At 46.0% G+C, this 12069-nt stretch overlaps 1 protein-coding gene across 1 annotated transcript; it reads left to right on the forward strand.

Moving 5' to 3' along the window:
• Positions 1–1750: 1750 nt before the first annotated feature.
• Positions 1751–3494, forward strand: LOC108310991 (putative elongation factor 1-alpha-like 3). Its single transcript, XM_017538237.1, has one exon. It carries the CDS (start codon positions 1810–1812, stop codon positions 3196–3198), a length of 1389 nt encoding a protein of 462 aa, XP_017393726.1. The 5' UTR covers positions 1751–1809; the 3' UTR covers positions 3199–3494.
• Positions 3495–12069: the final 8575 nt, after the last annotated feature.

The following is a 12069-nucleotide window of genomic DNA, read 5'->3' on the forward strand; positions in this document are numbered from 1 at the left end:
ACGCGCCACCATGCCCAGCTAATTTTTTGTATTTTTAGTAGAGACGGGGTTTCACCATGTTGACCAGGATGGTCTCGATCTCTTGACCTCGTGATCCACCCGCCTCAGCCTCCCACAGTGCTGGGATTACAGGCTTGAGCCACCGCGCCCGGCCTGACCTAATCACTTCTTAAAGGTCCCACCTCTCAGCACTGCTGCATTGGGGATTCAGTTTCCAACACATGAACCTTGGAGAACACATTCAAACCAAAGCACTGAGGTAGAATATAATAGGATTTAGGGGAGACCACTCTGAAAATAATATAGGACCTAAGGGAGGTAACATTTAAACCTAGAAAGACTTAAGCCTGAGAAAGAATCAGAGCACAAAGATGATTTCAGGCAAACAGAACAGCATGCACAAAGGCCTTAAGGTGGTTTTGGGAAGTTTCTGTGGCCAATCACATTAATCAGGTAGGGCATTCGTACGAGATGGGGGAGGTGGGCAGAGGCCAGATCAGCACGTAGTACCTGGGGCACTGGAAACCTGAAAAAGGACTTTTTGAACAGGAAAGTGACACAAACCAAGTTACTTTTCTAAAAATCCACTCTGGCTTATAAAGTCACTGGAGCACTCAGAGTGACAATGGTGGTTTACACTAGAACGATAACAGCTGAGAGAAGAGAAGTAGATGGATTTGCCATATTCATAGTCCTTCCTCATCCTCAGGGGATACATTCCAAGTTCCTCAGTGGATACCAGCAACTGCAGATAGTATCAAACTCTATATATTCTTTTTCCTAGACATGCCTATAATAATGTTTAATCATAAATTTGGCATGGTAGCCGGGCGTGGTGGCTCACATCGGTAATCACAGCACTTAGAGAGGCTGAGGTGGCTGGATCACGAGGTCAGGAGTTCAAGACCAACCTGGCTAGCATGGTGAAACCCCATCTCTACTAAAAATACAAATATTAGCTGGGGGTGGTGGCATGCACCTGAAGTCCCAGCTACTTGGGAGGCTGAGGCAGGAGAATTGCTTGAACCTGGGAGGCAGAGGTTGTAGTGAGCCGAGACTGTGCTATGGCACTGCAGCCTGAGCAACAGAGTGAGACTCTGTCTCAAAATAAAATAAAAGGCATGGTAAGTAATTAATAATAACAACAAATGATAAAATAGAACTATTATAGTAATATGCCAGCCCACTACTCTTGCACTTTGAAGCCATTATTAAGTAAATACAATAAGGGTTATTTGAACAGAAGCACGACAATACGTCCAGTTGACCTGATGATTGATCTGATAACTGAGATGGCTACTAAGAGGTTCACAGGAGGTAGCATATGTAGTGTGGATGTATATGCACCAAAGGATGATTCATGTGCTGGGCGGGACGGAGCAGGACAGCACCAGATTTCCTCGTGCTACTCAGAATGGCACACAATTAAGACTAATTCTCACTCACTGTCCCTTCAGTCCAGGGGGCCAGGGCTCAGGAGCCGTGACCTGGTGTCTCCTGCCCACCCTGGTCCCAGGTTAATGTGAGTGGAGACAGCTATGAGAGCCTGTCCTCATCTTTGATTCCCTCCAGCCCCACCCCAGGCCTCACGAAGGTGCTACCTAAGAAAGCCTTCCTCCCCAGCCCCTACTGGCCTGGTGAGTGGTCAGTGAATTGGAAGAGGATTTGATGGGAGTGTAAATGTGAGATACAATATCTTGATTATACCTGTTTGTAGTTTAGCTTCGTATTTAAACAAACAAGGTGCTTTTTCGCAATGGGTTTGCCGCCAGAACATAGGTGTCATGAAAACTACCCCTAAAAGCCAAAATGGGAAAGGAAAAGACTCACATCAACATTGTCGTCATTGGACATGTAGATTCGGGCAAGTCCACCACTACTGGCCATCTAATCTACAAATGTGGTGGCATCGACAAAAGAACCATTGAAAAATTTGAAAAGGAGGCTGCTGAGATGGGAAAGGGCTCCTTCGAGTATGCCTGGGTCTTGGATAAACTGAAAGCCGAGCGTGAACGTGGTATCACCATTGATACCTCCTTGTGGAAATTCGAGACCAGCAAGTACCACGTGACTATCATTGATGCCCCAGGACACAGAGACTTCATCAAAAACATGATTACAGGGACATCTCAGGCTGACCGTGCTGTCCTGATTGTCGCTGCTGGTGTTGGTGAATTTGAAGTTGGTATCTCCAAGAACGGGCAGACCCGAAAGCATGCCCTCCTGGCTTACACACTAGGTGTGAAACAACTAACTGTTGGTGTTAACAAAATGGATTCCACTGAGCCACCCTACAGCCAGAAGAGATATGAGGAAATCGTTAAGGAAGTCAGCACTTACATTAAGAAAATTGGCTACAACCCCGACACAGTAGCATTTGTGCCAATTTCTGGTTGGAATGGTGACAACATGCTGGAGCCAAGTGCTAACATGCCTTGGTTCAAGGGTTGGAAAGTCACCCGTAAGGATGGCAACGCCAGTAGGACCACGCTGCTTGAGGCTCTGGACTGCATCCTACCACCAACTCGTCCAACTGACAAGCCCTTGCGCCTGCCTCTCCAGGATGTCTATAAAATTGGTGGCATTGGTACTGTTCCTGTTGGCCGAATGGAGACTGGTGTTCTCAAACCTGGTATGGCAGTCACCTTTGCTCCAGTCAACGTTACAACTGAAGTGAAATCTGTTGAAATGCATCATGAAGCTTTGAGTGAAGCCCTTCCTGGGGACAATGTGGGCTTCAATGTCAAGAATGTGTCTGTCAAGGATGTTCGTCATGGCAACATTGCTGGTGACAGCAAGAACGACCCACCAATGGAAGCAGCTGGCTTCACTGCTCAGGTGATTATCCTGAACCATCCAGGCCAAATCAGTGCTGGCGATGCCCCTGTACTGGATTGCCACATGGCTCACATTGCCTGCAAGTTTGCTGAGCTGAAGGAAAAGATTAATTGCCATTCTGGTAAAAAGCTGGAAGATGGCCCTAAATTCTTGAAGTCTGGTGATGCTGCCATCGTTGATATGGTTCCTGGCAAGCCCATGTGTGTTGAGAGCTTCTCAGACTATCCACCTCTCGGTCGCTTTGCTGTTCGTGATATGAGACAGACAGTCGCCGTGGATGTCATCAAAGCAGTGGACAAGAAGGCTGCTGGAGCTGGCAAGGTCACCAAGTCTGCCCAGAAAGCTCAGAAGGCTAAATGAATATTATCCCTAATACCTGCCACCTCAGTCTCAATCAGTGGTAGAGGAAGAACGGTCTCAGAACTGTTTGTTTCAATTGGCCATTTAAGTTTAGTAGTAAAAGACTGGTTAATGATAATGCATCGTAAAACCTTCAGAAGGAAAGGAGAATGTTTTGTGGACCACTTTGGTTTTCTTTTTTGCTTGTGGCAGTTTTAAGTTATTAGTTTTTAAAATCAGTACTTTTTAATGGAAACAACTTGACCAAAAATTTGTCACAGAATTTTGAGACCCATTAAAAAAGTTTAATGAGAAAACAAACAAACAAACAAGGCAATAAACTTGAAAATTATTTGTCATCATAAAAATGAAATAAAAATTAAAATATTTATTGCCAGGCCAAAAAAAAAAAGTATAGATTATTTCTTTCTGGAATTTTCTTTTTTGTTGTTTTTTTGAGATGGAGTCTAGCTCTGTTGCCCAGGGTGGAGTGCAGTGGCGTGATCTCGGCTCACTGCAACCTCCACCTCCCGGGTTGCTCTGAATGAAGAAACCACCTAAACGGGCTTTGTGTGAGGAATAAGGCTGTTTATTCACCTGGGTGCCAGTGGGCTGAGTCCTAAAAGACAGTTAGCGGAGGGCAGTGGGATATGAGTTGGTTTTATAGGTTTGGAGTAGGCATTGGAAAGCTACAGAAGTTACAGTTTAGGGAGGTTTTTGCAAGCCAGGAGGTGTTGCAGCGGGAGGAGGTGTCACAAGGTCCAGAGTCACAAGGTTGGGTCATCAGTTAAGGCAGGAACGGTTGAGGCAGGAACAATGGTACGATGTCGGTTACTTGGACTCTGCAGGAGCTAGCCACTCTTCTGACTTCAGACTTTCCACCTCCAGGAGGCCATCCAGAAGTGCATGCGCGGGTCATGGGGGTCGCCATGGCTCGACTAGGGTATGGCCTACGGTACAGCCAGTTCAGAAAACCTTGCATTCTTGTCTTTTTACATTAATAATATAAAAATAAAAGAAATCAAAAAGTTGGGGGCAGTGAAATTTTGGGGGCAGTACAGAGGGTGGTGGGTGATGTTTCTCAGGGCTTCGTCAAGCAGGATTGAGGGTGGCATGGAAGCCGAAAAATGGGAGACTTTAGACTGCTGAGAGATTCTGGGGCAAGGGGTGATACTGTGGGGTTGTTAGAAGGATCATGTGCCATATTGACTGATTGGTTATAGCTTGGTATGATTTTGTAGGAATTGGGAAATAAGTCGGAAAAGACAGGGTTCAAATAGGAGAAAGAGAAGAACAGATATTAAGGGGCCTGCTGATGGAAGGAGCCATGATACCCAGTTAGAGAGTAGCCAGTTAGGTCCAGAATAATTATTTGCCTGATTAGTGAGCTTTTGGGACCTGTCTTTAAGTCTTTTGATGGTGTCATACACAAGGCTGGATTGGTTTAGATAAAAGCAGCATTCTTCATTCAGGAATAGGGAGAGTTCTCATTTTTCAGCAGTTAGCAGATTGAGGCCTCAGCGATTTTGCAGGCCAACTGCAGACAGGGAATGAACTTGGGCTTGAAGGACTGATAGTGTTTGAGTTATATCTGTAATGCCGGCAGAGAACTTCTTAGAGAAACTGCATAATGCGGTCATAGAAGCAGTAAGACCTGCTGTACCTGCTCCTACTGCGGCAGTGATACCCCCAATCCTACAAGCAAGGGCATTAATGGGATGACTCTTTTTTCCATGTGGGGGTTACAAGGGGAACGTGGAGGTGCTTATTTCCATTGGCAAACTGCATTTGGGGAGTAAGGAATATTAAGGTACAGGTGCCTGTCCAGTTGGTAGGAAGGCAGCGGTAGGTGGAAGAGCCACAGAGGAAAAAAGTCCTTGGCTTAGGCAGAACTGGAAGTGTAAACTGAAGAGATAAGAAAGTGCTCTGTGGGGACTGGGGTTTTGTACCCAGATATCAAGGAACCAGCAAGAGCCTCAGCTGTTAAAAGCTGTAGTGAGGTCTGATAGGGTCATTGTGTGGTAGGAGAGGTTTGTTTTCATGGTGTATGAGAAAGTGTTTGGTATTTATGAGTAACCACTCACTTTCATTAACAAGGTCAGGTATGAGCAGACAGGAAGGGGGTCTGGAGGAGAGTCTGATGAACACGAGGAGGGCAGCAAGGATGGTGTGAGAGACCCTGTAAATGCCTACCTAGGCAAAACTTGCTATTGACATGCTTAAGAGTGCTAGTAATGCGAAGCTGGTTTGTTCCTATTTTTTGGTTAACATGGGTGACAGGGCCTTGGAGGTGAAGTGTAAAGGAACATAAAGAGGGTGGGAGATTTCCTAGGGGAATTCCATTAGGTGATTGCTGGAAATGCATAAGGGAGCCGCAATAGGGAGCTGATAGAGAGATGCAAAGCCAGCAACCTTTTGTTAGGGTTGGGTTGGATTGGTTTAGCAAAGAATAGGTTAAGTTAAGGGTTTTGTAGAGGTAGTTGGAAATAATAGGTGTAATTATGTGGGGCAGCCAAGGGAGCAGAAGGAATAGGCGGACAAAGAATGGGGAGGAAAGCAAACAGTTGTACTTTATTGGGGGAGAAGTTACATGGGGTGCCTAGGAAAAGAAGGTTATTTATTCACTTTAGAAAGAGTTAAGGGTGGCAGCCGGGGGTGGAACCAGGAAATGCTTTGGCACACAGAATGGAGGAAGAGGGTGAAGTGGCAAGATAGACAGGAGCGGGCATTTGATTTTTCTCAGGAATTTGGGTGAGTTTCAGAGAAGTTGGCGAGAGCATACGGGTTTGACACTACAGGATGGATGGGGAGCCCTAGCTGATTAATAAGGCGAAGGTCTTGGACTAACCTGTAGGACTTTTCCGGGTTGTGGGCGTAGGATGGGAGTGTTGTAGGCGAGTTAGTGGGAACTAAAAGGCCACGTCGTAGTAAGTGAGGAATAACACGCATTAGACCTTTTAAGGCTTGTGCTGGGATGGGGTACTGGCGCTGGGCAGGGTAAGAGGTTAGGTCTTAAGGGGATGACGAGGGATGAGTGAGCAAGGGAGGGGAGGCGGTGTCGCACACCCTAGGGTTAAGGTAGGGGGACATAAGGGGAGCTATTGAGGGCAGTACGGGTTCAGGGAGGAGGGCAGCAATGAGGTGTGTCTGTAGCCCGGAAACAGTGAAGGAGGCAGACAATTTTGCTAGGATATCTTGGCCTAACGGGGAACTGGACACGCGGGGATGATTAGGAAAGAATGTGGAAAGGAGTGCTGGCCTTATTGATACCAGACTTGGGGAGTTTTGAGAGGCCTGGAGGCCTTGCCGCCAATTCCCACAACAGTTATGGAGGCCAAGGAGACAGGACCTTGAAAAGAAGGCAGCATGGAGTGGGTGGCCCCCGTGTCGATTAAGAAGGGGATGCACTTACCCTCCACCATATGAGTTACCCAAAGCTTGGTCCAGGGGCCTCCGAGATGTTCAGGGGGCCTCTGAGTTGTTCACGGGGCCTCCAAGATGTTCACGGGGCCTCTGAGATGTTCAGGGGGCCTCTGAGATGTTCACGGGGCCTCCAAGATGTTCACGGGGCCTCTGAGATGTTCAGGGGGCCTCCAAGATGTTCACGGGGCCTCCGAGATGTTCAGGGGGCCTCTGAGATGTTCAGGCAGCGTCAGTCTTCAGCCGCCAAGCTGCAGCGACCTGAGTTGGACAGTCCGACTTGCAGTGGGGGCCCACACCGGTGGGGCAGGGCCTAGGAGGACTCCCGGGCTGTCCGCATTCCTTGGCCCAGTGGCCAGGTTTCCGACACTTGAAGCAAGGTCCGGGAGGGGCGGCTGGATGCTGCAGTCTGGGCACTTTGAAAAGTTTTTGTGAGCCAGTGGTGTGGCTGGGGTTTGTCTTGTGGCAGAGTCAATCACCTGTAGTTCTGAGATGTGCTGCCACTGGGCAGCTTCCCTGCTACTGAACACTTTGAAGGCGAGGTTGATTAATTCCTGTGTGGGGTTTGAGGGCCAGATTCTAATTTCTATAGCTTTTTTGGGTGACAAAATGCATTTAGGTGTTTTTTAGGGGTGAGAGTAGAAGGATGACATTTAAGTCACTCCAGGTGACAGTATAGGACTGAGTTAAGTATTGGAACTCTTGTATATATTTAGTAGGACTGGATGAAAAGGAGCCTAATTGTTGGCTGATTTGGGAAAGGTCGAATAAAGAGAAAGGAAGATGTAGCCTGACTATACCTTTGGCTCCAGCCACCTCTTGAAGGGGAGATTGTTGGGCAGGGCTGGGGGAGTTAGCTGCAGGACTAAACTGTAAGCTGCAGGAGGGGCAAAAGGATGTGAGTTGCAGGCAGAGGAAGAGGAGGGAGGCTCTGGGGGGTTAGGGCCTGGACTAGGATCTGGTTCGGACAGGTGGGGAAGAGAAAGGTCAGAAGGGCCGATGGACAGGGTGGATTCTAAGTTACTGGCGGAGGCAGGAGGGGTGAACAGAAGGGAGAGAAGGAAAATTTGGGATGGGCTGCATTGAGAGCAGAAATTAGGGAGGGATTGGAGTATTTAAAAAATGCCTGGTCATTGGGCACCTTAGACCATTTGCCTATTTGTTGACAAAAATTGTCTAGGTTTTACAGAATAGAAAAATGGAAAGTGCCGTTTTCTGGCCATTTTGAGTCATTGTCTAATTTGTATTGAGGCCAGGCCGTGTTACAGAAAAAATTAGACGTTTAGGTTTCAGATTGGGCAATAGTTGAAGAGGTTTTTGGTTTTTTGGACGCAGGCTAGAGGAGAAGACTGAGGAAAAGAGGGTGGAATATTTCCCATCGTGAAGGAGATACGTTTAAGGAAAAGGGTAGAGGAGAGTAGAGACAAGAAAAAGGAGCGAGCAGCCACCAGAGTTTTCAGCAGGTGTCCCTGACCGAATCCTGGGCTGTAACGTGGGTGAGTGATCAAGGCAGGTGTCCCCATGATTGACCAGACAACAAGAAAAGACCATCTTCCCTAGTCGAGTCCGTGACCAACGCTAGAGTTTTTAAGCGCATGGATAAAGAATGTCTCCTTTGTCTCTACTTAGAAGAAGAAGGATTTAAAGGAAAAGAGAGAGAGATTTGTCTCCTTTTCTCTACTTAGAAGAAGGATTTCACTTTGGGAGGCTGAGGCGGGCGGATCACGAGGTCAAGAGATCAAGACCATCCTGGCCAACATGGTGAAACACTGTCTCTACTAAAATACAAAAATTAGCTGGGTGGTGGTGGTGCACACCTGTAGTCCCACTCGGGAGGCTGAGGCAGGAGAGTTGCTTGAACCCAGGAGACGGAGGTTGCAGTGAGCTGAGATTGCGCCACTGCACTCCAGCCTGGCGCCTGGCGACAAAGCAAGACTCTGTCTCAAAAAAAAAAAAAAAAAAAAGGAGGAGAAGGATTTAAAGGAAAAGAGAGAGAGGGAGACACTTGTTTCCGAGACTTGTTTCCTTTTCTCTACTTAGAAGGAGAAGGATTTAAAGGAAAATAGAGAGAGGGGGAGAGATTGCGATTTGAAGGTGGAGAGGATATTGGGCTGGTCCGATGTGCTGAGGTTGCAGGTGGGTCTTTTCACAGAGGGAGAGCAGGAACAGGGGTCTGGTCGCCCAAAGGAGTACCCCTGACCTGGGTTTTGGCACCAAATGTTAAGTGCGTTCTGAATGAAGAGACCACCTAAACAGGCTTTGTGTGAGCAACAAGGCTGTTTATTCACCCACGTGTGAGTGGGCTGAGTTCAAAACAGAGTTAGCGGAGGGCAGTGGGATAGGAGTTGGTTTTGGGGTAGGCATTGGAAAGCTACAGAAGTTACAGTTTAGGGTGGTTTTTGCAAGCCAGGGGGTATTACCAGAGGGGGTTGGGTGTTACAAGGTCCAGAGTCACAAGGTCGGGTTATCAGTTAAGGCAGGAACGACTGAGGCAGGAACAATGGTACAACGTCATAAGGTTGGTTAATTGGGCTTTGCGGGAGCTAGCCATTCTTCTTACTTCAGACTTTGTGGCTCCAGGTGGCTGTTCAGAGGTATATGTGCAGGTAACGGGATCCCCATGACTCGACTAGGGTATGGCCTATGGTGCAGCCAGTTCAAAAAACCTTGCACCAGGTTCAAGCGATTCTCCTGAACTACAGGTGGGACTACAGGTGTGTGCCACCACACCCGGCTAATTTTTTTGTACTTTTAGTAGAGAAGGGATATTGCCATATTGGCCAGGCTGGTCTTGAACTCCTGACCTCAGGTGATCCTCCTGCCTCAGCTTTCCAAAGTGCTGGGATCACAGGCATGAACCACCACGCCTGACACGCTAATGTACTTTTATCACCATTCAGTACAAAATATTTTTCCCCTTATGATTTATGATTCATAGATTATTTAATTATGTGCTGTTTAGTTTCAAATATTTGAGGCTTTTCTAGATATCTTAATGGTATTGATTTCTAATTTAATTCCCTGCGGTTAAGAAATATATTATGCACAATTAGAATTTCTTTTGAAATTTATTAAGATTTATTTCTGACCTAATGCATGGTATGGTATATCTTGATGATATACCTTATCATTTGTACTTGAAAAGAATGTGTATTTTGCTATTCTATATTTAAAAAAAAAAAAAAAAAAGACAGAATCTCACTTTTGCCCAGGCTGGAGTGCAGTGGGATGATTATGGCTCAGTGCAGCCTTGAACTCCTGGGTTCGTATGATCCTCCTACCTCAGCCTCCTAAGCAGCTGCAACTATAGGTGTACACCAATATACTGGCTAATTTTAAAATTTTTCGTAGAGACAAGGCTTCTCCATGTTGCCATTTAGGACTAATAGATCTTCCTCGTGACTTAACCCTTTTATCATTATAAAATGTGCCTGTTTGTTTCTGATAAAACTTTCGGGTTTTCAAGTCTAATTTGTCTGGCATTAATATAGCCTCTCTTACTTTTTAGTACTTACTGTCTGTCTGGTATATCTTTCCCTAGCCTTTTATTATTTATTTATTTTTGAGGCGGAGTCTCGCTCTGTTGCCAGGCTGCAGTGCAGTGGCACAATCTCGGCTCACTGCAACCTCTATCTCCTGAGTCCAAGTGATTTTTCTGCCTCAGCCTCCTGGGTAGCTGGGACTATAGGCGCACGCCATCACGCCCAGCTGATTTTTCTATTTTTAGTAGAGACAGGGTTTCCCCATGTTGGCCAGGATGGCCTTGATCTCTTGACCTTGTGACCCACCTGCCTCGGCCTCCCGAAGTGCTGGGATTACAGGTGTGAGCCACCACGCCCGGCCCTCCCTATCCTTTCATTTTCAACCTATGCTTTCCATTTAAAGTGGGCCACTTTTAGGCAGCACACAGTGCGTCTCCCTTTTTTTCTGAGATGGAGTCTCACTCTGTCGCCCAGGTTGGAGTGCAGTGACACAATCTTGGTTTACTGCAACCTCCACCTCCCTGGTTCAAGCGATTCTCCTGCCTCAGCCTCCCAAGTAGCTGGGACTACAGGCACATGCCACCACGATCAGCTAATTTTTGTAATTTTTTTTTCTTTTTTTTTTTTGAGACGGAGTTTTGCTCTTGTTACCCAGGCTGGAGTGCAATGGCGCGATCTCGGCTCACCGCAACCTCCACCTCCTGGGTTCAGGCAATTCTCCTGCCTCAGCCTCCTGAGTAGCTGGGATTACAGGCACGCGCCACCATGCCCAGCTAATTTTTTGTAGTTTTAGTAGAGACAGGGTTTCACCACGTTGACCAGGATGGTCTTGATCTCTTGACCTCGTGATCCACCCGCCTCGGCCTCCCAAAGTGCTGGGATTACAGGCTTGAGCCACCGCACCCGGCCTTAATTTTTGTAATTTTAGTAGAGATGGGTTTTACCATGTTGGCTAGGTTGGTCTTGAACTCCTGACCTCAGGTGATCCACCCTCCTCAGCTTCCCAAAGTGCTGGAATTACAGGCATGAGCCATTGGGCCTGGCCTGGGTCTTCCTTTTCGATTCAGCCTGTAATCACAGCCTTTCAATTGATGTGTTTAATACATTACATCTGATATAATTATCAGTATGTTGAATTAAATTCTACTGTTTTGCTCTTTGTTTTCCAATTATCTCATTATCTCAAGTGTTTTTTGTTCCTTTATTTCTCCTTTCCATCCTTATTTTTGGAAAATCACATATTTTGAGTATTCAATCTTAGTTCCTCGACTGGCTTTTTAATTATACCTCTTGTATTATTTTCAAAGTTGCTTTAGGGATTACAATACGGATTCTTAATTTATGAGTACATTCTGAGTTAATATTCTTCATAAAAAATTCACAAGAAATTGAGAACCTGGCAATAGTATAATTTCATTTACTTTCCCCATTATTTTTGTTACTGTTATCATATATACTTTTATATATGTAAAAATGCCATAAAACAGTAATATTTGCTTTCAGCAATCGGTTGCTTTTTAAATGAAATTAAGAAAGAAAAAAAGTCAGGGCATGGTGGCTCATGTCTATAATCCCAGCACTTTGATAGGCTGAGACAAGAGGGTCGCCTGAGGCCAACAGTTCAACACTAGCCTGGGCAACATAGCAAGACACTGTCTCTACAAAGTAAAAAAAATTAGCCAGGCATGGTGGTGTGTGCCAGTAGTCCCAGCTATTTGGGAGGCAGAGGCAGGAGGATCACTTGATCTGAGAAGTTCAAGGCAGCTGTGAGCTATAATGGTACCACTGTACTCCAGCCTGGATGACAGAGTGAGACTTTGTCTCTAAAAAAGGGAAGAATGAAAGAAAAATATTAGCCTTTTCTATTTATCTGCATATTTATCATTTCTTATGCTCTTTCTTCCTCTTAGTAAATCCAAAGTTCATATAATGTCATTTTTTTCAGCTAGAGAAACTTATTTTTTTATACTGTATGTCTACTGTTGATAAG

This window comes from Cebus imitator, unplaced genomic scaffold, assembly GCF_001604975.1.
Source record: "Cebus imitator isolate Cc_AM_T3 unplaced genomic scaffold, Cebus_imitator-1.0 Scaffold110, whole genome shotgun sequence".
Lineage (NCBI taxonomy): Eukaryota > Metazoa > Chordata > Mammalia > Primates > Cebidae > Cebus > Cebus imitator.